Source organism: Macaca thibetana, chromosome 19 (assembly GCF_024542745.1).
Source record: "Macaca thibetana thibetana isolate TM-01 chromosome 19, ASM2454274v1, whole genome shotgun sequence".
Classification (NCBI taxonomy): domain Eukaryota; kingdom Metazoa; phylum Chordata; class Mammalia; order Primates; family Cercopithecidae; genus Macaca; species Macaca thibetana.
In genome coordinates this window covers 13,625,212-13,648,877 of record NC_065596.1, presented here as the reverse complement: position 1 = coordinate 13,648,877, position 23,666 = coordinate 13,625,212, and the positions used below count along the sequence as shown (strand labels likewise).

Here is a 23,666-nt window from a genome sequence, read left to right as displayed (position 1 = left end):
TTTTTTTTTTTTTTAGACGGAGTCTCACTCTGTCGCCCAGGCTGGAGTGCAGTGGCGCGATCTCCGCTCACTGCAAGCTCCACCTCCGGGGTTCATGCCATTCTCCTGCCTCAGCCTCCCAAATAGCTGGGACTACAGGCTCCCACCACCACGCCCGGCTAATTTTTTGTATTTTTAAGTAGAGACAGGGTTTCACAGTGTTAGCCAGGATGCTCTTGATCTCCTGACCTCATGATCTGCCCCCCTTGGCCTTCCAAAGTGCTGGGATTACAGGCGAGAGCCACTGCACCCAGCCACACCTGGTTAATTTTTTATTTTTATTTTTTTTTCAAGACAGAATCTTGCTCTGTCACCTAGGCAGGAGTGCAGTGGTGCAATCTCAACTCATTGCAACCTCGGCCTCCCAGGTTCAAGTGATTCTCCTATCTCAGCCTCCCGAGTAGCTGGGATTACAGGCACTCGCCATCACACCCAATCAATTTTTGTTTTTTTAGTAGAGACAGAGTTTCACCCTACTGGCCAGGCTGGTCTTGAACTCCTAACCTCATGATCTGCCTGCTTTGGCCTACCAAAGTGCTGGGATTACAGGCGTGAGCCACTGCACCCAGCCAATTTTTAAATTTTTTGTACGGACGGGGTCTCGCTATATTACTCAAGCTGGTCTCAATCTCCTGGCTTTAAGTGCACTTCCTGCCTTGGCCTCTCAAAGTGCTGGTAATGCAGATTTGAGCCACTGCGCCTGCCGGGGGTTATATAGTTATATATTATGTTTTGTTTTGTTTTGTTTTTGAGACAAAGTCTCACTCTGTCACCCAAGCTGGAGTGCAGTGGCAAGATTACAGCTCCCTGCAGCCTCATGAGCCTCAACCTTCCAGGCCTAAGTGATCTTCCTGTCTCAGCCTCCCAAGTAGCTGGGACTACAGGCTCACATCACTACTCTGGTCTAGTATTTTGTTACTTTTGTAGAGACGGGGTCTCTTATGTTTCCCAGGCTGGTCTCAAACTCCTTGCCTTAAATGACCCACCCTCCTCAGCCTCCCAAAATGCTGGGATTATTGGAGAAAACCACTGTGCCCGGCTTTATTTATTATTATTATAAATGGAACACAACCACCACTCAATAAATCTGCGACCCTTCCTCCCCTTGCTGCATAGAGTCTGGAGCTAGTCGGGTATGTATATATAGGTATACACTGAATGAATGAAAGAATAATTGTGGCCAGGTTCTGAGCCTTAGCCTCTTCTATAAATCTGGGATTCCTTATTTAATTTTTATATTTTTTGAGAGGAGGTCTCACTGTGTCGCCCAGGCTGTAGTGCACTGGCATGATCACAGCTCACGGCCTCATCTGTCTCCTGGGTTCAAGTGATCTTTTCGCTTCAGCCTCCCAAGTAGCTCAGACTACAGAGGGCGCCAGCGTGCCGGGCTAAATTTTTTGTTTGTTTCGTTGGTAGAGACGAAGTCTCATTATTTTGCCCAGGCTGGTCCCAAACCTCTGGGCTCAACTGATTTACCGCCTTGGCCTCCCAAATTGATGGGATTACAGGCGTGAGCCACTGCACCCAGCCTCCTTCTTTTATTGAATAAACTAATGCTAACTGAACCCTTAATATGTGCTAGGTCCTGTACTAATCTCTTTTTTTTTTTTTTTTTTTTTTTGAGACGGAGTCTCACTCTGTAGCCCAGGCTGGAGTGCAGTGGCCGGATCTCAGCTCACTGCAAGCTCCGCCTCCCGGGTTCACGCCATTCTCCGGCCTCAGCCTCCCAAGTAGCTGGGACTACAGGCGCCCGCCACCTCGCCCGGCTAGTTTATTTTTTTGTATTTCTTAGTAGAGACGGGGTTTCACCGTGTTAGCCAGGATGGTCTCGATCTCCTGACCTCGTGATCCACCCGTCTCGGCCTCCCAAAGTGCTGGGATTACAGGCTTGAGCCACCGCGCCCGGCCGGTCCTGTACTAATCTCTTGGTACAAAGCAATGAATAAGATGCAACAAAAGCGCCACCAATAACTCACTGCAGCCTGGGCCAAGCACTGTGTAAAGATCTATACATCATCTTTATTCAATCCTTAAAACGTCTTTATGCCGAGATGCTGTAATTCGCCACATTTTATGCAAGAGAAAATTATGGCTAAGAGATTCTCTGATTGTAGCTCGAAAGTGCTAGGGATGGGATTCGTTCCCAGCGCAATTTTGATTCTTCGCTTTAGCGTGTTGCGGGTAGGAATTAAGTGGGCGCCCAGCCAGGACCAGGGGTTCAAATCCGTTGCCATGGTCCCCCGACGCTTTCCCGGGCTCCAGAACGGGGTCGCGCTGTCACGTGACAGCAGCCAACATGGCGCCGCCCACTGTGTGGTATGGCCCACGTGGTCCCGACAGTCAAGATGGCGGGAGTAGCCACCCAGGCTTCCCTGGAGTCGGCCCCACGGATCATGCGGCTGGTGGCCGAATGCAGCCGCTCCAGGGCCCGGGCAGGCGAGCTGCGGCTGCCTCATGGGACAGTGGCAACTCCTGTGTTCATGCCAGTGGGCACGCAGGCCACCATGAAGGGCATCACGACAGAGCAGCTGGACGCTCTGGGTTGCCGCATCTGCCTGGGCAATACCTACCATCTGGGTCTAAGGCCGGTGGGTGGGCTCTGCCCGCGCGGGGAGGCGGCGAGGCGTGGGGAGCCATGGAGCGTCCTCCAGGCCCGGACACTCCTCCCAAAGTCAATCGACCAGCCGTATTGAGCGCCCCCCCATGACCAGGCCTTGTGCTGGGCGTGAAAGAGCAGCGGGGACTAAAGCTGGCCAGCTCTGTCTCTCAAGAAGGGCCCCCAGGGACGCTGTCACCCCTAACCTGACACTTTCTTCTATCAACCCAGGGACCCGAACTGATCCAGAAAGCCAACGGTCTCCACGGCTTCATGAATTGGCCACATAATCTGCTAACGGTGAGCTGAGGAGAGAGCCGGCGTCCTAGGGCGCTTCTCTGGAGTGAGGGGTCCCCCATCTCCACCCCCTGACAGCCTTGCGGTGGGGTTTCCCTTAGGACAGCGGCGGTTTCCAGATGGTGTCACTGGTGTCTCTGTCCGAGGTGACGGAGGAGGGCGTCCGCTTCCGCTCTCCCTACGACGGCAGTGAGACCCTGCTGAGCCCGGAGAAATCCGTGCAGATCCAGAACGCGCTGGGTGAGAGGACCCTGGGGAGCCGCCCCCTTACCCTGTCTGTCAGGGGGTGAAGGTGACACAGGGCCTGTTCTTTAGGTGTTGTGTGGCTTTGAGCAGGTCACTCCTCGCAGAGCTTCAGTTGAACCAACTCAAAGCGGGGGTAAATAGTAGCAGGTCTTTGGTAGAATTGTTGACAAGTACATATGAGATGATGTCGTAAATCTCCATGCCAGCCATGTAGTAGCTTAAGTATTATTATTGCAATTTTTCTCTCAGCAAATTAAGACTGGATGTAGAAGCTCATGCCTGTAATCCCAGCAATTTGGGAAACTGAGGTGGGAAGATCACTTGAGGCCGGGAGTTGGAGACCAGCTTGGGCAATACAGGGAGACCCTGTCTCTACCAAAAAAATAAATTTAAAAAACAAATTAATTGTACAAATACCTGTTGAAATAATGGTGGCAACAAGAGGATTGGGGAGGCATTAGGCTCCTCCCATATCCTCAATATCCTTCCTTTTTTTTTTTTTTGAGGAGGAGTTTCGCTCTTGTTGCCCAGGCTGGAGTACAGTGGTGCGATCTCGGCTCACTGCAAACTCTGCCTCCCAGGTTCAAGCGATTCTCCTGACTCAGCCTCCCAAATAGCTGGGATTACAGGCGTGCGCCACAACGCTCGGCTAATTTTGTATTTTTAGTAGAGATGGGGTTTCTCCATGTTGGTCAGGCTAGTCTCGAACTCCTGAGTTCAGGTGATCCACCTGCCTTGGCCTCCCAAAGTGCTGGGATTACAGGCGTGAGCCACCACGCCGGGCCTTTTTTTTTTTTTTTTTTTGAGACAGAGTCACACAGGCTGGAGTGCAATGGTGTGATCTCTGCTCACTGCAACCTCCACCTCCTGGGTTTGAGTGATTCTCCTGCCTCAGCCTGCTGAGTAGCTGGAATTACAACTGCTTGCCACTATGCCCAGCTAGTTTTTGTATTTTTCGTAGAGACGGGGTTTCACTATGTTGGCCAGGCTGGTCTCAAACTCCTAACCTCAGGTGATTCACCTGCTTCAGCCTCCCAGAGTTCTGGGATTATAGGTGTGAGCCACTACACCCGGCCCAGTATCCCCATTTCTTGATAAAGACGGTTAACATTTTCTCAACCTTGTAAAGAACCACGGCAACACAGGGTCAACACCTCTCTTCCCCTCATCATTCTAATAAATTGATGCTGTAGGGAGGAAGAAATATTTTTTCTTCTTAGATTCATGACTGACGCCCCTATAACAAAAGCCCCTATTAGAAAAGAAGCCCCGGGCTGGGTGCAGTGGCTCTTGCCTGTAATCCCAGCACTTTGGGAGGCCTAGGTGCAATCACGACTCACTGCAACAGCTGCCTCCTGGTTCAAGCAATTCTCCTGCCTTAGCCTCCCGAGTAGCTGGGATTACAAGTGCCCGCTACCACACCCAGCTAATTTTTGTATTTTCTGTAGAGACGGGGTTTCACCATGTTGACTAGGCTGGTTACAAACTCCTGACCTCAAGTGATCTACCCATCTTGGCCCCCCAAAGTGCTGGGATTACAGGCGTGAGCCACCGTGCCTGGCCTGTAAGTTTATTTTTTTATGTTTATTTATTTTTATTAATTATTATTATTTTATTTATTTTTTTATTTTTTTTGGAGACGGAGTCTCCCGCTGTCGCCCAGGCTGGAGTGCAGTGTTGCGATCTCGGCTCACTGCAAGCTCCGCCTCCCGGGTTCCGGCCATTCTCCTGGCTCAGCCTCCCGAGTAGCTGGGACTACAGGCGCCCACAACCGCACCCGGCTAATTTTTTGTATTTTTAGTAGAGACGGGGTTTCACCGTGGTCTCGATCTCCTACCTTGTGATCCGCCCGCCTCGGCCTCCCAAAGTGCTGGGATTACAGGCGTGAGCCACCGCGCCCGGCCTTTTTAGTTATTATTTTAAGACAGAGTGTCACTCTGTCACCCTGGCTAGAGTACAGTGGCACAATCTCAGGTCACTGCAACCTCTGCCTCCTGGCCTCAAGCAATTCTCCTCAGCCCCCTAAGTAGCTGGGATTACAGGTGCACGCCACCACGCCCAGCTAGTTTTTTGTATTTTTAGTAGAGACAGGGTTTCACCATGTTGGCCAGGCTGGTCTCAATCCTGACCTCAAGCGATCTGCCCGCCTCGGCCTCCCAAAGTGCTGGGATTACAGGCGTGAGCCAACGCGCCCGGCTCCCATTTTTTCTTTCTTTTTTTTTTTTTTTTTTTGAGATGGAGTCTTGCTCTGTTGCCCAGGCTGGAGTGCAGTGGCACCATTTCAGCTAACTGTAAGCTCCGCCTTCTGGGTTCACGCCATTCTCCTGCCTCAGCCTCCCGAGTAGCTGGGACTACAGGTGCCCGCCACCACACCCGGCTAATTTTTTTTGTATTTTTAGTAGAGATGGGGTTTCGCCATGTTTGCCAGGATGGTCTCGATCTCCTGACCTCGTGATCCACCCACCTCGGCCTCTCAAAGTGCTGGGATTACAGGCATGAGTCGCCACGCCCTGCCCATTTTTTCTTGTTTCTTTTTTTTTTTGAGACAGAGTCTCTTTTGCCAAGGCCGGAGTGCAGTGGCACTGTGTTGGCTGCAGCCTTTGTCTTCTGGGTTCAAGCAATTCTCCTGCCTCAGCCTCCCGAGTAGCTGGGATTACAGGCGCCCACCACCACACCCGGCTAGTTTTTATATTTTTAGTAGAGATGGGGTTTCACCATGTTGGCCAGGCTGGTCCTTGGCCTCCCAAAGTGCTGGAATTACAGGTGTGAGCCACCGTGCCTGGCCCCTTTTTTTCTTTTTTGAGACCGAATCTTGCTGTCACCCAGACTAGAGTACTGTGGCGTGATCTCGGCTCATTGCAACCTCTGCTTCCCGGGTTCAAGCAATTCTCCTGCCTCAGCCTCCTGAGTAGCTGGGACTTCAGGTGCACGCCACCATGTCCGGCTAATTTTTGTGTTTGTCATAGAGACAGAGTTTTACCATGTTGGCCAGGGTGGTCTGGAACTCCTGATCTCAAGTGATTGGCCCACCTTGGCCTCCCAAAGCGCTGGGATTACAGGCGCGAGCCACCACGCCTGGCCTGTTCTTTTTTATTTTAATTTGTTTCATCTGTTTATTTTCTTTTTTTTGAGACGGAGTCTCGCTGTGTCACCCAGGCTGGAGTGCAGTGGCCGGATCTCGGCTCACTGCAAGTTCCGCCTCCCGGATTCACGCCATTCTCCTGCTTCAGCCTCCCGAGTAGCTGGGACTATAGGCGCCTGCCACCTTGCCCTGCTAGTTTTTTGTATTTTTTAGTAGAGACGGGGTTTCACCGTGTTAGCCAGGATGGTCTTGATCTCCTGACCTCGTGATCTGCCCGTCTTGGCCTCCCAAAGTGCTGGGATTACAGGCTTGAGCCACTGTGCCTGGCCTGTTTATTTTCTTTTTTTTTTTTTTGAGACGGAGTCTCGCTCTGTAGCCCAGGCTGGAGTGCAGTGGCCGGATCTCAGCTCACTGCAAGCTCCGCCTCCCGGGTTTACTCCATTCTCCTGCCTCAGCCTCCCGAGTATTTTCTTAATAATGGAGATAGGGTCTCTCTGTGTTGCCCAGGCCGGTCTCGAACTCCTGGGCTCAAGTGATCCTTCTGCCTGGGCCTTCCAAAGTGTGTGGATTATAGGTCATCAGGTTTCATTTTATGTCACTAAACCACTATGCTGTGCGCAGTGACTCATGCCTATAATCTTAGCACTTTATTTTATTTTTCTTTTTGAGACTGCGTCTCGCTCTGTTGCCCAGGCTGGAGTACAGTGGTGTGATTTCAGCTCACTGCAACCTCCGCCTCCTGGGTTCAAGCGATTCTCCTGCCTCAGCCTCTTGAGTACCTGGGATTACAGGCATATACCACCACGTCCTGCTAATTTTTGTATTTTTGGTAGAGATGGGGTTTCACCACGTTGGCCAGGCTGGTCTCGAACTCCTGACCTCAAATGATCCACCTGGGTCAGCCTTCCAAAGTGCTGGGATGACAGGCGTGAGCCACTGCACCTGGCTTTTTTTTTTTAATCTTTTTTTTTTTTTTTTTTTTTTTTGAGACGGAGTCTCGCTGTGTCTCCCAGGCTGGAGTGCAGTGGCGTGATCTCGGCTCACTGCAAGCTCCGCCTCCCGGGTTCACGCCATTCTCCCGCCTCAACCTCCCAAGTAGCTGAGACTACAGGCGCCCGCCACCACGCCCGGCTAGTTTTTTGTATTTTTAGTAGAGACGGGGTTTCACCATGTTAGCCAGGATAGTCTCGATCTCCTGACCTCGTGATCCACCCGCCTCGGCCTCCCAAAGTGCTGGGATTACAGGCTTGAGCCGCCGTGCCCGGCCTTTTTTTTTTTTTTTTTTTTTTTTTTTTTTTTTTTTTGAGACGGAGTCTCGCTCTGTCTCCCAGGCTGGAGTGCAGTGGCGCAATCTCGGCTCACTGCAAGCTCCGCCTCCCGGGTTCACGCCATTCTCCTGCCTCAGCCTCCCGAGTAGCTGGGACTACAGGCGCCCACAACTGCGCCCGGCTAATTTTTTGTATTTTTAGTAGAGACGGGGTTTCACCGTGGTCTCGATCTCCTGACTTTGTGATCCGCCCGCCTCGGCCTCCCAAAGTGCTGGGATTACAGGCGTGAGCCACCGCGCCCGGCTTTTTTTTTTTTTTGACACAGCCTTGATCTGTCATCCAGGCTGAAGTGCAGTGGCACAGTCTTGGCTCACTACAACCTCCGTCTCCCAGATTCATGCGATTCTCCTGTCTCTGCCTTCCAAGCCCTGGGGCTACAGGCACGCGCCATCACACCTGGCTGATTTTTGTGTTTTTAGGAGAGATGGGGTTTCACCATGTTGGCCAGGCTGGTCTTGAACTGCTGACCTCAGATAGTCTGCCTGCCTCGGTGTCCCAATTGCTGGGATTATAGGCCTAGTCACCGCGCCCAGCCAGCAGAGCCCTGCTGATGGAAGTTTGGTTTCCTGGTCTTGCTGTGGCACGCCACATAGCAAGGAATCCCTTTGTACATTTTAGGATTTTATTTTGTGTAACAGGATAGGATTTTAAGCTGGGGAGAGACAGGACCAAAGGCACATTTTGTAAAGCTCCTTCTGGCTGTTGTATGAACAGACTGGGAAAGCCACGTGGGAGTTAGCAAGACGGGGAATGGGGGGATGCTCTTGGGGAAGTCCAACTTGAACCCATGTGATAGGAGGCTTTCCCCAAGCACTTCGGGCTTTCCCAGTGATGTTGCCCCCATCTCACCATCAGGCTCGGACATCATCATGCAGCTGGATGACGTGGTCAGCAGCACCGTGACTGGGCCACGTGTGGAGGAGGCCATGTACAGGTGTGTACATGCTGTGTGCATGTGGGGGATGTGTGGGGGGAGGGGATCCTTGTCCCTGTAGCCTTGTCTCCTACCCCCTCACCAGGCCCCTGGGGCTTGTGACTGGGGCCCTGTTGCAGGTCAATCCGCTGGCTGGACCGGTGCATTGCAGCCCATCAGCAGCCGGACAAGCAGAACCTCTTCGCCATTATCCAGGGTGGGCTGGACGCAGATCTCCGGGCCACCTGCCTTGAAGGTAGAGCCGTGCGCTGGCAGACCCAGGGCTTGGCCATCGAGGAGGTCCCCACATGGGCTTGGCACATGGTGGAACTGGATTGCTAATGGGTGGAAGGGCACTGTGCTAGAAAAAATAGCCGAAGCGAAGGCTCTCAGGCCATGTGCAGTAGAATGTATTGAGAGAATGGCCGTGATTCCAGTAGTTAATAGTCTTCTGGTTTTTTTGTTTGTTTGTTTTCGTTTTATTTTTGAGATGGAGTCTCAGGTGATGCACCCTCCTCGACCTCCCAAAGTGCTGGGATTATAGTCATGAGCTACCTCGCCCAGCCTATTTATTTATTTATTTATTTTCCTTTTTTTTTTTTTTTTAAGATGGAGTCTTCCACTGTCGCCCAGGCTGGAGTGCAGTGGCGCGATCTCGGCTCACTGCAACCTCCGCATCCCGGGTTTACACCATTCTCCTGCCCCAGCCTCCTGAGTAGCTGGGACTACAGGCGCCTGCCACCACGCCCGGCTAATTTTTGTATTTTTAGTAGAGACGGGGTTTCACCATATTGGCCAGGCTGGTCTCAAACTCCTGACTTTGTGATCCACCCACCTTGGCTTCCCAAAGTGCTGGGATTACAGGCGTGAGCCACTGTGCCCGTCCTATTTATTTATTTTTGAGACAGGGTCTTACTCTGTTGCTCATGCTGGAGTGCAGTGAGCTGGAGTGCAGTCTGGCCTGGAGGCCAGACCCAGGTTTGAATCCAGCCTTTGGCATATGTTGCCTTGGACTAGTGGTTTAAGCCCTGCAGGCCCCAGTTTCTTCTTGTTTCAGGCAAGTTGAACAATAGTACAATTCTGCAGCCCCTTCTCTGTCATCCAGGTCCTCAGAGCGAAAGTCTAAAATCCAGAACATTGGCCTGGTGCCATAGCTCACACTGGAATCCCAGCACTTTAGGAGGCCATGGCAAGCGGATTGCTTGCGGCCAGGTGTTTGAGACCAGTCTGGGCGACGTAGCGAGATCCTGTCTCTAAAAAAAGAGAATTGGGCCAGGTGCGCTGGCTCACGCCTGTAATCCCAGTACTTTGAGACCAAGGCGGGCAGATCACGAGGCCAGGAGTTCGAGACCAGCCTGACCAGCATGGTGAAACCCCGTCTCTACTAAAAATACAAAAATTCGCCAGGCATGGTGCTGGGTACCTGTAATCCTAGCTACTCAGGAGGCTGAGAGCTTGAACCCAGGAGGTGGAGGTTACAGTGAGCTGAGATCATGTCACTGCACTCCAGCCTGGGCGACAGGGCAAGAATCTGTCTCAAAAAAAAAAGAAAAAAAGAAAATTAGCACGCAAGCATGGGAGTGCATGCCTGTGATCCTAGACACTTGGGAGGCTGAGGAGGGAGGATCACTTGAGCCCAGAGGTTGGTGGCTGCAGTGAGCTATGATGACACCACTGTACTGCAGTCTGGGCAACACAGTGAGACCCTGTCTCAAAAAAAAAAAGAAAAAAGAAAAAACTTAGAATGCCCTAAAAAATTTGCAACTCATTGCCTCGCTAACCTGGATCTCTCATTTTTTATCCCAGTTGTTATAAGTCTTCACATATTTTTATTTTTATTTATTTTTTCCTTTTGTTTTTGAGACGGAGTCTCGCTCTGTCGCCCAGGCTGGAGTGCAGTGGCCGGATCTCAGCTCACTGCGAGCTCTGCCTCCCGGGTTCACGCCATTCTCCTGCCTCAGCCTTCTGAGTAGCTGGGACTACAGGCGCACATCACCTCGTCCGGCCAGTTTTTTGTATTTTTTAGTAGGGACAGGGTTTCACCGTGTTAGCCAGGATGGTCTTGATCTCCTGACCTCGTGATCCGCCCGTCTCAGCCTCCCAAAGTGCTGGGATTACAGGCTTGAGCCACCGCGCCCGGCCTATTTTTTACTTTTCAAGATGGAATTTCGTTCTTGTTGTCTACCCTGGAGTGCAGTGGCGCCATCTCGGCTCACTGCAACCTCTGCCTTCTGGTTTCAAGCGATTCTCCTGCTTCAGCCTCCCGAGTAGCTGGGATTACAGGCACCCACCACCATGCCTGGCTAATTTTTGTATTTTTAGTAGAGACAGGGTTTCACCATGTTGGCCAGACTGGTCTCTAACTACTGACCTCATGATCCACCCGCTGTGGCCTCCCAAAGTGCTAGGATTACAGACGTGAGCCACGCTCCCAGCCTATTTTTATTTTTAAAATTTTACTTTGGCCGGGTGTGGTGGCTCATGCCTGTAATCCCAGCATTTTGGGAGGCCGAGGTGGACGGATCCCCTGAGGTCAGAAGTTCGAGACCAACCTGCCCAACATGGCGGAACCCTGTCTCTATTAAAAATACAGAAAATTAGCCGCGCATGGTGGCAGGCTACTGTAATCCCAGCTACTCAGGGGGCTGAGGCAGGAGAATCACGTGAATCCGGGAGGCGAAGGTTGAAGTGAGCCAAGATCACGCCACTGCACTCCAGCCTGGGCAACAAGAGTAAAACTCCATCTCAAAAAAAAAAAAAAAAAAAAGGCCGGGCGCGGTGGCTCAAGCCTGTAATCCCAGCACTTTGGGAGGCCGAGACGGGTGGATCATGAGGTCAGGAGATCGAGACCATCCTGGCTAACACGGTGAAACCCCGTCTGTACTAAAAAATACAAAAAAGTTGCCGGGCGAGGTGGCGGGCGCCTGTAGTCCCAGCTACTCAGGAGGCTGAGGCAGGAGAATGACGTAAACCTGGGAGGCGGAGCTTGCAGTGAGCTGAGATCCGGCCACTGCACTCCAGCCTGGGCAACACAACGAGACTCTGTCTCAAAAAAAAAAAAAAATTTAAGTTCTGGAATACATGTACAGAACGTGCAGGTTTGTTACATAGCTGTATATGTGCCATGGTGGTCATCTAGGTTTTAAGCCCTGCATGTGTTATGTATTTGTCCTAATGCTCTCACTCCCCTTCCCCCACCAAGTCTTCACATATCTTGTTGCACAAATATTACAGTGTTTGATGACAGGCTATTGGGTGTTTTTTGGGGGTGTTTTTTTGTTGTTGTTTTGTTTTATTTTTGAGATGGAATCTCGCTCTGTCGCCCAGGCTGGAGTGCAGTGGGGTGATGTCAGCTCACCGCAACCTCCGCCTCCCGGGTTCAAGCGATTATCCTGCCTCAGTCTCCTGCGTAGCTGGGACTACAGGTACCCATCACCACGCTGGACTAATTTTTTTTTTTTTTTTTTTTTTGAGATGGAGTTTCGCTCTGTCGCCCTGGCTGGAGTGCAGTGGCGCGATCTTGGCTCACTGCGAGCTCCGCCTCCCGGGTTCACACCATTCTCCTGCGTCAGCCTCCTGAGTAGCTGGGACTACAGGTGCCCGCGACCATGCCTGGCTAATTTTTTGTGTTTTTAGTAGAGATGGGGTTTCACCGTGTGAGCCAGAATGGTCTTGATCTCCTGACCTCGTGATCCGCCCTCCTTGGCCTCCCAAAGTGCTGGGATTACAGGCGTGAGCCACCGTGCCCGGCCATGCCCAGCTAATTTTTATATTTCAGTAGAGATAGGGTTTCACCACCTTGGTCAGCCTGCTTTCGAACTCCTGACCTTCTAATCTGCCTGCCTTGGCCTCCCAAAGTGCTGGGATTACAGGCGTGAGCCACTGCACCTGGTCCTTTTTCTTTCTTTCTTTTTTGAGACAGAATCTCACTCTGTTGCCCAGGCTGGAGTGCAGTGGCGAGATCTTGGCTCACTGCAACCTCCGCCTCCCAGGTTCAAGCGATTCTCCTGCCTCAGCCTTCTGAGTAACTGGGACCACAGGCATGCACCACCATGCCTGGCTACTTCTCGTGTTTTTAGTAGAGGCAGGGTTTCACCATGTTGGCCAGATTGGTCTTGAACGCCAGACTTCAAGTGATCTGCTTGCCTCGGCCTCCCACAGTGCTGAGATTACAGGTGTGAGCCACTGCGCCTGACCTGACAGCTGTTGTTACTCAGCATGTGGGACATTTACTGTTCTCAAATCCGGAAAATTCCAAATTCCGAAACACATCTGCTTCCAACAGTTTTAGCTGAGGGACTGTGGGCTGTGCCTCTTCTGAGGACTGAAGAAAAGGGTCTTGCATACAGCAGGCACTCAATAAATGTTAGCTGAGATCAGCAGCAGTCCCAGCCCCTAGACAGACAGACAGACTGATGGACCCTGTCCTCCATCTCCCTCTCCGTCTCCGTCTCCGTCTCCGCCTCTGCCTCTGTCTCTCTGTCTGTCTGTCTCTCTGACTGTCTCCCTGAGCGACTCTGGAAGTCTGGGCAGGGTCTGTTCTGGGATTGTAGACCAGGCACATTTCCTCTTCTGTAGCCCTCACTTTACCCTGTACCCTCAGAGATGACCAAGCGGGACGTGCCTGGCTTCGCCATCGGGGGCCTGAGTGGGGGTGAGAGCAAGTCGCAGTTCTGGCGGATGGTGGCGCTGAGCACCTCTCGGCTGCCAAAGGACAAGCCCCGATATCTGATGGGGGTCGGGTATGTTGTGGATAGGGGAGCCGGAGACCTACCTGTGGGGAGTGGATTCCTGGGGACCCCCTGCCCTGCTTGGGGGGGTGGCATTTGGGGGAAACGGACACAGCTCTGATCTGAGGAGACTAGGAAGACATGGCTGTCCCTTGGGGAATATGTCCCATTCTGAGGGAATATGGCCCAGTCTGGGGCAGTGTGAGGGTTGGGAGGGGTCCTGGGAAGCCCCTGAGGTTCTTTGCCCCCTCCCGCCGTGGCTGCAACCCCAGCTATGCCACTGATCTGGTAGTCTGCGTGGCTCTTGGATGTGACATGTTCGACTGCGTCTTCCCCACACGGACAGCGGTGAGGCTCTGGCAGAAGGAGGTCAGGGTGGGAGATGGGTGGGGGACTAGGGAGGCAAAGTTAGGGGTTGGGGGGATGGGGAGAATGAAGCCCTGGGTGACCCCCTTTCCCGCTCTTCCTTTCCCGCAGCGCTTTGGCTCTGCCCTGGTGCCTACTGGGAACCTGCAGTTGAGGAGGAAGGTGTTCGAGAAGGACTTCGGCCCCATAAACCCGGAGTGCACCTGCCCCACGTGCCAAAAGTAGGCAGGATGGTACTGGGAGCTGGGGCAGGGCATGGAGGGGACAGGGCCCGGCTGTGCTGAGCTGTCCCCTGCCGCTCGACAGGCACAGCCGCGCCTTCCTGCACGCACTGCTGCACAGCGACAACACGGCCGCACTGCACCACCTCACGGTCCATAATATCGCCTACCAGGTGAGCCAGCGCCTGGGGCAGGGCGGGTGGGGGTGTCCTAGGTGCATATGCCCCACGCTGACCGCCCCTCCCCGCAGCTGCAGCTCATGAGCGCCGTCCGCACCAGCATTGTGGAGAAGCGCTTTCCGGACTTCGTGCGGGACTTCATGGGCACCATGTACGGGGATCCCACCCTCTGTCCCACCTGGGCCACCGATGCTCTGGCCTCTGTGGGAATCACACTGGGCTGACCTGGCATTGGGAGAGGGAGGGAGAGAGGGAGGGAGGGGCCGGAAGATATTGGAGGATTTCTTTTTGGAAGGTTTTTTTTTTATTGTAACTTACAGAGTGTGTCTGTGTCTTTTTGGGGAGGTGGCCTCTCTGGGTCCCCCTCTCGGTCTGAGCGTCACTGCAGTGGAATATCTCCCCTTGTCACCAATCATAACACATCACTGTGGCAGCAGCGGATAGCTGGAAACCACCTGCCAGTGCCCAGCGTGTGGGGCGTGCCCCTAGAGTGAGAGCTGCCACCTGCTTCCTGGGGCCCAGGCCCCCCAACCACCTTGGAGGGAGGTACTGTTGGCCTCTCCTTTTTTGCAGCTGAGGAAGCAGGCCCAGAGAAGGGAGGGAACTTGCCCAAGATCATCACCATCAAAGAAATGGTATCTTGACTTTAAGGCATACACTCCTAGTCTGACTCATAGATATGAGGCTTAATCTCTTATTTTTTTTTTTTCCTTTTTTTTTTTTTTTTTCTGAGACTGAGTCTCGCTCTGTCACCCAGGCTGGAGTGCCGTGGTGGGATCTCTGCTCACTGCAACCTCTGCCTCCCAGGTTCAAATGATTCTCCTGCCTCAGCCTCCCCAGTAGCTGAGACTACAGGCGTGTGCCACCATGCCCAGCTAATTTTTGTATTTTTAATAGAGATGGGATTTCACCATGTTGGCCAGACTGGTCTTAAACTCCTGACCTCAAGTGATCTGCCTGCCTCGGCCTCCCAAAGCGTGATTACAGGCGTGAACCACAGTGCCCAGCCTCTTTTTTTTTTTTTTTTTTTGAGACTGTCTCGCTTTGTCATCCAGGCTGGAGTGCATTGGTTCAAACATGGCTCACTGTAGCCTCGATCTGGAGCTGCCATGCCAGGTCTATAATCATCAAGTTGATTATTTTTGCAACTTAATGTTGCATGTACAGTCAGTCGTATTCCATTTTACAGAGGAGGACACTGAGGTGCAGAGGAATGAAGTTACATGGTCACTGTCACTTTCTTAGTCCGTTCTGGCTGCTATATATAACAAAATACCATCAACTGGGTGGCTATAAACAACAGAAATTGATTTATCACAGTTCTAGAGGCTGGGAAATTCAAGATCAAGGTACCAGCAGATTCAGTGTCTGTTGAGGGCAAACTTCCTAGATGGCGATCTTTTCTCTAATCTCACGTAGCGGAAGGCAGCTCTCTGGGGTCTCTTTTATAAGGGCACACTGAGACACTCAGCAGGTTTGTGAAAAGAAAAAAAATACATAAGGGCACAAATCCCATTCACCTAATCACCTAATCGCCTTCCAAAGGCCCCACCTCCAGTTACCATCATGTTGGGGAATTGTGTTTCCACATATTAATCTTGGTGTGGTGGGTGAGCGGGTAGGGGCTGGTCTATAGACATTCAGACCATGGTAATCAGTAGATAAACAGGTCCAGGATCTAAGCCAGATATGATCAGTTACAGAGCTAGTGATCTTCACCAGCCCGGGCAACATGACAAAACTCCATCTTTACAAAAAATACAGGTGGTGTGCATCTGTGTTCCCAGCTACTGAGGAAGCTGAGGTGGGAGGATCGCTGAAGCTCAGGAGGTTGAGGCTGTAATGAGCCGCAATTGCACCACTGCACTCCAGGCTGGGCAACAGAGTGAGACTGTGTCTCAAAAACAAAAACCAGTGCTCTTCAAAAATGAAGTTTTTGAAATGGAAAAAGTAGGCCAGGCGCAGTGGCTTACACCTATAATCCCAGCACTTTGGGAGGCCAATCGGGCGGGCGGATCACTTGAGGTCAAGGAGTTTGAGACCAGCCTGGCCAACACAGTGAAATCCCATCTCTACTAAAAATACAAAAATTTGCTGGGTGTGGCAACACGTGCTTGTAGTCCTAGCTACTCTGGAGGCTGAGGCAGGAGAATCACTTGAACCCAGGACATGGATGTTGCAGTGAGCCAAGATTGCACCACTGCACTCCACCCTGAGAGACAGCGAGACTCCATCTCAAAAAAAAAAAAAAAAAAAAAAAGTCGGGCGTGGTGGCTCACACCTGTAATCCCAGCATTTTGGGAGGCCAAGGAGGGCAGATCATGAGGTCAGGAGTTCAAGACCAGCCTGGCCAACATGGTGAAACCCCATCTCTACTAAAAATACAAAAAGTAGCTGGGCGTGATGGCACATGCCTGTAATCCCAGCTACTCTGGAGGCTGAGGCAGGAAAATCGCTTGAAGCCAGGACTCAGAGGTTGCAGTGAGCCGAGATCGCACTACTATACTCTAGCCTGGGTGACAGAGCAAGACTCCATCTCAAAAAAAGAAAAGAAGGCCGGGCGCGGTGGCTCAAGCCTGTAATCCCAGCACTTTGGGAGGCCGAGACGGGCGGATCACGAGGTCAGGAGATCGAGACCATCCTGGGTAACACAGTGAAACCCCGTCTCTACTAAAAATACAAAAACTTAGCCGGGCGAGGTGGCAGGCGCCTGTAGTCCCAGCTACTTGGGAGGCTGAGGCAGGAGAATGGCGTGAACCCGGGAGGCGGAGCTTGCAGTGAGCTGAGATCCGGCCACTGCACTCCAGCCTGGGTGACAGAGCGAGACTCCGTCTCAAAAAAAAAAAAAAAAAAAAAAAAAAAGAAAAGAAAAAAAGTCCAAGCGCAGTGGCTCACACCTGCAATCCCAGCACTGTGGGAGGCCAAGAGGGTGGATCATCTGAGGTTAGGAGTTTGAGACCTGCCTGGCCAACATGGTGAAACCCCGTCTCTACTAAAAACACAAAAATTAGCCGGTATGGTGGCATGCACCTGTAGTCCCAGCTACTTGAGAGGCTGAGGCAGGAGAATCATCTGAACCTGGGAGGCAGAGGTTGCAGTAAACTGAGATTGCATCACTGCACTCCAGCCTGAGCAATAGAGCAAGACTCTTGTTTCAAAAAAAAAAAAAAAAAAAGTGAAAAAGTAATACATGTATATAATCCACAATTCAAATCACATCAAAAGTGCAACTGCTTTTATCAGTTTGTGTATTTTCCAGCAATTTTCCATGTGTACATATGGTTTTCATGCATGTCAGCATCCTTCACACACAATTCTGTACCTTGCTTGTTTTTTCCTCTTAGTATATCTCATATTATTTATACTTCAGTACATGAAGAGTTTCCTCAACGTTTTTTGTTTGTTTGTTTATTTGTTTTTGAGACGGAATTTTGCTCTTGTTGCCCAGGCTGGAGTGCAGTGGTGCGATCTCGGCTCACCGCAACTTCCACCTCCTGTGTTCAAGCGATTCTCCTGCCTCAGCCTCTGGAGTAGCTGGGATTACAGGCACGCACCACCACGCCTGGCTAATTTTTTGTATTTTTAGTAGAAACGGGGTTTCACCATATTAGCCAAGCTGGTTTCAAACACCTGACCTCAGGCGATCTACCCGCCTCAGCCTCCCAAAGTGCTAGGATTACAGGCATGAGCCACCGCACCTGGCCCTTTTTGTCTATTTCTTTGAGACCTGGGGTTTTGGGTCACAAAACAGGCAAATGCCATGAACCACTCTCCTCCTCTTTCTCCAACTTCTTGTGCTGCCTCAGGTCAGAGCACTTACCTGCTCCTGCTTCCTCACTGGGTTTCCTGGTCTCTGGCCTATTTGTCTCCAGAGGGATCAAAACACTTCAAATCCTATTTGTCTCTGTCCATTGTCAGGAGTTCCAGTTCCCAGAACCCCAATTTTGCCTACAAAATAGCGTATCTTTTCACGGGGAGAGGATTCGTTGAGTTTTAGTGGGTGTTCAAAAAGATCCAAAGCCAGTTGGGGGGTTCACACCTGTAATCCCAGCACTTTTGGGAGGCTGGTCTGTGACAGTCGTTTGGGCCCAGGAGTTTGAGACCAGCCTGGACAACACAGCAAGACCCTGTCTCTATAAAAAATAAAATAAAAATAATTAGCTGGGCATAGTTGACTCAGGGCATGCCTGTGGTTCCAGCTACTTGGGACGCTGAGGCGGGAGGATCGTTTGAGCCCAAGTGCTTGTTGAATTGAGCTATGAGTCCACTACTGCACTCCAGCCTGGGCAACAGAGCAAGACCCAGTCTCTAGGAAAGGAAGATTCATTGGCTAGACGCGGTGACTCACGCCTGTAATCCCAACACTTTGGGAGGCCAAGATGGGCAGATCACTTGAGGCCAGGCATTCGAGACCAGCCTGGCCAATATGGTGAAACCCTTTCTGTCTACTAAAAATACAAAATTAGCTGGGTGTGGTGGCGTGCACCTGTAATCCCAGCTATTCGGGAGGCTGAGGCAGGAGAATTGCTTGAACTGGGGAGGCAGAGGTTGCAGTGAGCCAAGATCGCGCCACTGCACTCTAGCCTGGGTGACAGAGTGAAACCCTGTCTCAAAAAGAGAAAAGAAAAAAGATTCATGCTCTGCTAAAGTTGAAGAAGCCGGGGAAAAAACTTTGGAGCGTTAGCGGCGTCAAGATCGGGCGTGAGCAGAAAGGGCACAGTATTTGCAAAGGCGTGGAGGAGGAGTGATTTTACTGCGTTCTGTCTCTAGGAAGCAATGACTTGGCCTTACCCATTTACAGAGTGCATTGGGACCCTGGTCCCAGAGTTGGTTTGCAGTCTGGGCACTGAGATGCGTTCTGGGACTTGTAGTTTTCCCCAGAGCCAGGAAACTCAAAAATCGAGACATCGGATCCCACCACGAGGTGTCGCCCTTGAGCGAGTACGGTGGGACCTATCCTGTACTTCAGAAGACTGTTGCAGACATCCAACAATCACAGGGGAAGAACGCGAGTTTTTCTGATTGACAGATATGGTTCTCAATCATAGTGAAGATTCGGATGTTACACCCCGCCCTCTTTTGCCTGGTTGGCTGGAGCAACGAAGTGATATTTATATGAACCAATGGGAAATTCTTAGGGAACTAGGTAGTAGCTCAATCCCTAACATCATTGGTCCACATTGTCGACTGGCACGTCTGCCTGCCAATAAGATGGTGTAACCTCGCCAATGGGCGGAGCCAAAGTGCATTTTTCTGAAACACCTCCTTCCTCGCTTGACAACTTGCTTTCTGCCGCTATTGGCTTTTGCACAACAGTGACGGTTCTTTTGTCCAATAAACCAGCAAGACGGTCCTCAGGGGGAAGGTTTACTCAACCATTGGCTTGTGCCTCGTTTTTATTGGCTAGTGTGCCCGAGTGGCGGCGCAGCAGGCCAATCGCGTGCGGCGCGAGTGATTTGTGCGCAGCCCTGGGGCCGGGGCGGGAGGTCGCTTGGGTTGGGTGTAGCCTGAGAACCGGATGAGGCGGCGACCGTGAGGCCGAGCCGGGAGCGGGCGTCTTGCCGAGGCCCGGGCGGGCGGAGAGCAACGGCTACAGACGCCGCGGGGCCAGGTCGTTGAGGGTCGGCGGCGGCGGGGAGCGCAGGGCGCTCGGGCCGGGGGCCGCCGGCGCCATGGGCAACCGCGGGATGGAAGAGCTGATCCCGCTGGTCAACAAGCTGCAGGACGCCTTCAGCTCCATCGGCCAGAGCTGCCACCTGGACCTGCCGCAGATCGCTGTGGTGGGCGGCCAGAGCGCCGGCAAGAGCTCGGTGCTGGAGAACTTCGTGGGCCGGTAAGCGGGCGCGGCAGGGATCGCGGGCGGGCGGCGGCCTAGGGCGCGGAGGGCGGACCGGGAATGGCGCTCCCTGCGCCGCCGGCGTAACTGCGGCGCTTGCGTGCCGGCGGCGGGGAACCGGACGGGGTCGGGGAGGCGGGCCCTGTGGGACGCCCTGGGCAGAGGACTCCCTGCAGGGGCTCGGGAGCGGGCCTGGGCCCCAGGGGCGGTGTCATGGGCCGGGGGGCCGTAGGACCGGAGGTGTGCTGGAATCCTGCGGTCCATCTGGTCCCAGCTTTCGTGGGTGAACTCTGCCGTCTGGTTGCCCGTGGGTCTGGGGTAGATCCCTCTTCTGCTCTTTCGGGCTGTTTATCAGAGGTGAAACCGGCCATCTAGATATCTACTGGGGCGACCCCTGCGGTCTGGCTGGCTTGTTCTTGTATCTGGAGCTGCCCCCGCCATCTGGTTGGCTGTCTCTCTGTCCTGGGCAAGCCTCCCTGCCACAACCATTTGGTTGTCCATCTGTCCAGTCCCACCTGGCAGCCCCCTGCTGTCTGGCTAGCTGTAAAGGGTGACCTCTGCTGTCTGGCCGCCCATCCGTGCCCCTCACAGACTTTAACACTGAGCAGTCCCTCTGTTGGGTGACACCAGCTGGCCTCCACTGTCTGACTGGCTAGCTGACTCCTAGGGGACCCTGTTTGATTCTCTCAGGCTTACTCTTAGAGCTTAGTCCCTGCCTAGAGCTGGTCCTCTCTTCCGTCATTCTTCTGTCTGTCTGGCCATCTCCTGTTCTGCGCATGACTACCCCTGAGTGTCTGGCCCAGCGCCTCTGGAAGTGGGTGGCAGGAGGGTAGAGGGGAGAATACAGCTGAAGGATGAGGTTTGAACCCTACTTCCCCTGTCAGCTAGAAGGAGGACCCTGGGGGTACCTTACTTCAGGATTCCTTTCAGGGTGCTAGAACACAGGGCCCGCCTCCCAGCTACAGCCTGCCAATTGGGGGCCCTCCTTTGGAGCCTGGGAAGGGGCTTCTCGCGTGACCAGGCCTCAGTGGCTAGCCCTGGGATGTAGCCTTCTCTGGACAGCCCTGAGAAGCCGCGGTGTGCCCATCTGTCCAGTGGGCAGACTCCACTCTCTGGGCTGTTTCCAGGATTCAGGAAGCAAATGAATGAGAACAGCCCGTGCAGCCACCTCTCCCTCCCACCAACCCCTCTTGCCTTTCTTGTCTCCCAGATGGGCGGCCACTTCTCCATTCCAGGAACTACTCATTTGTAGTGGTGTGGCTGCCAAATGATAACATCCTCCTCCTGTCATTATTGTCATTGTTATTGTTTTTTTTTTTTTTTTTTTTTTTTTTTTTTGAGACGGAGTCTTGCTCTGTCACCCAGGCTGGAGTGCAGTGGCCGGATCTCAGCTCACTGCAAGCTCCGCCTCCCGGGTTTACGCCATTCTCCTGCCTCAGCCTCCCGAGTAGCTGGGACTACAGGCGCCCGCCACCTCGCCCGGCTATTTTTTTGTATTTTTTAGTAGAGACGGGGTTTCACCGTGTTAGCCGGGATCGTCTCTCGATCTCCTGACCTCGTGATCCGCCCATCTCGGCCTCCCAAAGTGCTGGGATTACAGGCTTGAGCCACCGCGCCCGGCCTGTTATTGTTTTTATCAGTGTCAAGGGATAATGTTTTTCTTGATTCAACATCTTGAATCCCAAGTAAGGAGTGGGGTGGAGGCTGTGTTACCATCCCCACGTTAGCTGAGCTGGGAGGCTTAGAAGGGACTGTGTTCACCCAAGGCCACCAGGCTGGCGTAAAGCCTTGTGTCTGCTATCCCAGAGCCTTGGGGCTTTCCTCCCAGCAGCACGAATTTCCTCCTTTGCTACCTTGTCTCTGGCTCATTGCCTTCTGTCTTACCACAGTGTTTGCAAAGCTCTGTCTCTTTCACATGCCTTGTGACCTTGCACAGGTTGTCTTGGCTTCTCTAAGTCTTGGTTGACACTCCTAAACAAGTTTTTTTTTTTTTTTTTTTTTTTTTTTTTTTTTTTTTGAGACAGAGTCTCGCTCTGTCTCCCAGGCTGGAGTGCAGTGGCATGATCTCGGCTCACTGCAACCTCTGCCTCCCGGGTTCAGGTGATTCTCCTGCCTCAGCCTCCCGAGTAGCTGGGATTACAGGCGTCCACTACCATGCCCAACTAATTTTTGTATTTTTAGTAGAGACGGGGTTTCACCATGTTGGCCAGGCCGGTCTCGAACTCCTTACCTCAAGTGATCCTCTCGCCTTGGCCTCCCAAAGTGCTGGGATTACAGGCGTGAGCCACCAGGTCGGGCCCCAGGAGTTCAAGACCAGCCTGGGTAACATGACAAGACACCATTCTACAAAAAAATAAAACAAGTAGCCAGGTAGGGTAGTAGTCCCACACCTGTAGTCCAAGCAACTCACGAGGCTGGCCCTGGGAGGATTGCTTGAGCCCAGGATGTCCAGACTGCAGTGAGCTGTGATCGCACCATTACCCTCCAGCCTGGGTGACAGAACCAGATCCTGTTTCAAAAAAAAGAAAAGAAAAGGAAGTGCTTACCTAATGCAGTGCCTGGCACATAGTAGGTCTACATGGATAGGGCTGTTGTTGTTTATCTGGCTGGTTCCTTTGCTGTCAGTGACAAAAGCTAACCAGAATGAAAGTGCTTTCATGTTACACACTTAAGCCTTATGAGGGCGGCATAAAAAAAGGCTTCTCTTTGGGTATGACGGGCTCAAACAAGGCTTACTTTTTTTTTTTTTTTTTTTTTTGGTAAGAGATAGGGTCTCTCTTTGTTGCCGAGGTTGGAGTGGAGGGGTGCAGTCCTAGCTCACTGCAGCCTCGAACTCCTAGGCTCAAGCGATCCTCCCGCCTCTGCCTCTAAAAGCACTAGGGTTACAGGTGTGAGCCATTGCGCCGAGCCTGGATTTTCTAAGGATGTGGTCCGAGTGGGAACAGCCCAGTTGGTTCAGCCCTGTAGCTGGAGGTCCAGATCACTGGCTCTGAGGGCCAAGGCCTGCCTGCTGGGTCTTTTGTTTTACCTGCGTAGCTTTTGTTTTTAATAAGGTTTTCCAATGTTAGATTTCTAGTCAATATCTGGATTTCTTGTGGTGCTGAGACACTCAGATCTATAGAGTTTGGAGTTGTGGTGCACAAGCTGTGGGCCTAAGGCCTGGTTCCACCACGTTTGGCTGTGCGACTCGGCCACGTGGATTTGGTGTTCTGGGCCTCAGATTCCTTTTCCGTAAGCTGAGGGTGGTAACTGGTACCCTGGGGCCTGGATGGGTGATGCATGTCGAGTGCATGGGTCTTATAGGCATGGTTGCTGTTGTTGTAATCAGTATTACCTGGCCTTGCTGAGCCTTTGACCTTTGTGGCACTAATGACTTCGATTTCAGAAGCAGCAGTCACTGTCCCATAAGACTAAGAGTGGCCACTCCAGCTGCCACAGTCCCCACTACTCCCTAGCACTTACCCAGGCCTAGTTCGTATTTGCTTGGAGCCTCCTGACCCTAGAACCTTTGAGTTTGAGACCCCTGGCTTGTCTGCCCTGCACCAGCAGATAGAACTTTGACCCTAAGGAGAAAGGAGGGACCCTTGTCATTTAGCCTCAGGGGCTGGCCAGAGAGAAGGCCTCAGGCATTCCCCCACCCAAGCCTCCCGAGTAGCTGGGACTACAGTCACGAGCCACCACACCTGAGCCAGAGAAGGGCAGGAAGAGGCCGAGGCCTCCAGCTCCAATTGCATAGGATGGGCCTGGTCCTGTGAGGTTTACCTCTGCGAGCCTCAGTTTCCTCAGCTAGGAAATAGGGCTGCTGACAGATCTGATTGATCTGTTTCAACTCA

General features: G+C 52.4%; 2 protein-coding genes across 12 annotated transcripts in view; both read left to right on the top strand.

The window, feature by feature from the left end:
* Positions 1–2,344: 2,344 nt before the first annotated feature.
* QTRT1 (queuine tRNA-ribosyltransferase catalytic subunit 1) lies at positions 2,345–14,314 on the top strand. The gene is made up of 10 exons (XM_050770560.1): positions 2,345–2,627; positions 2,867–2,935; positions 3,034–3,172; positions 8,444–8,522; positions 8,642–8,757; positions 13,105–13,243; positions 13,504–13,579; positions 13,709–13,818; positions 13,904–13,991; positions 14,069–14,314. The coding sequence occupies exons 1-10, from the start codon at positions 2,358–2,360 to the stop codon at positions 14,219–14,221; spliced, it is 1,239 nt and encodes a 412-aa protein (XP_050626517.1). The 5' UTR covers positions 2,345–2,357; the 3' UTR covers positions 14,222–14,314.
* A 5,138-nt stretch (positions 14,315–19,452) lies between these two features.
* Positions 19,453–23,666, top strand: part of DNM2 (dynamin 2) — a 109,057-nt gene continuing 104,843 nt past the window's right edge. For 10 of the 11 annotated variants that reach the window (XM_050770153.1, XM_050770152.1, XM_050770150.1 and 7 more), the window contains exon 1: positions 19,487–19,830. In XM_050770153.1, coding sequence (XP_050626110.1) covers positions 19,670–19,830 — 161 coding nt within the window. In that variant the 5' untranslated portion in view covers positions 19,487–19,669. Of the gene's footprint in view, positions 19,831–23,666 lie in introns of all 11 variants that reach the window. The other variant, XM_050770144.1, reaches the window with a different exon arrangement.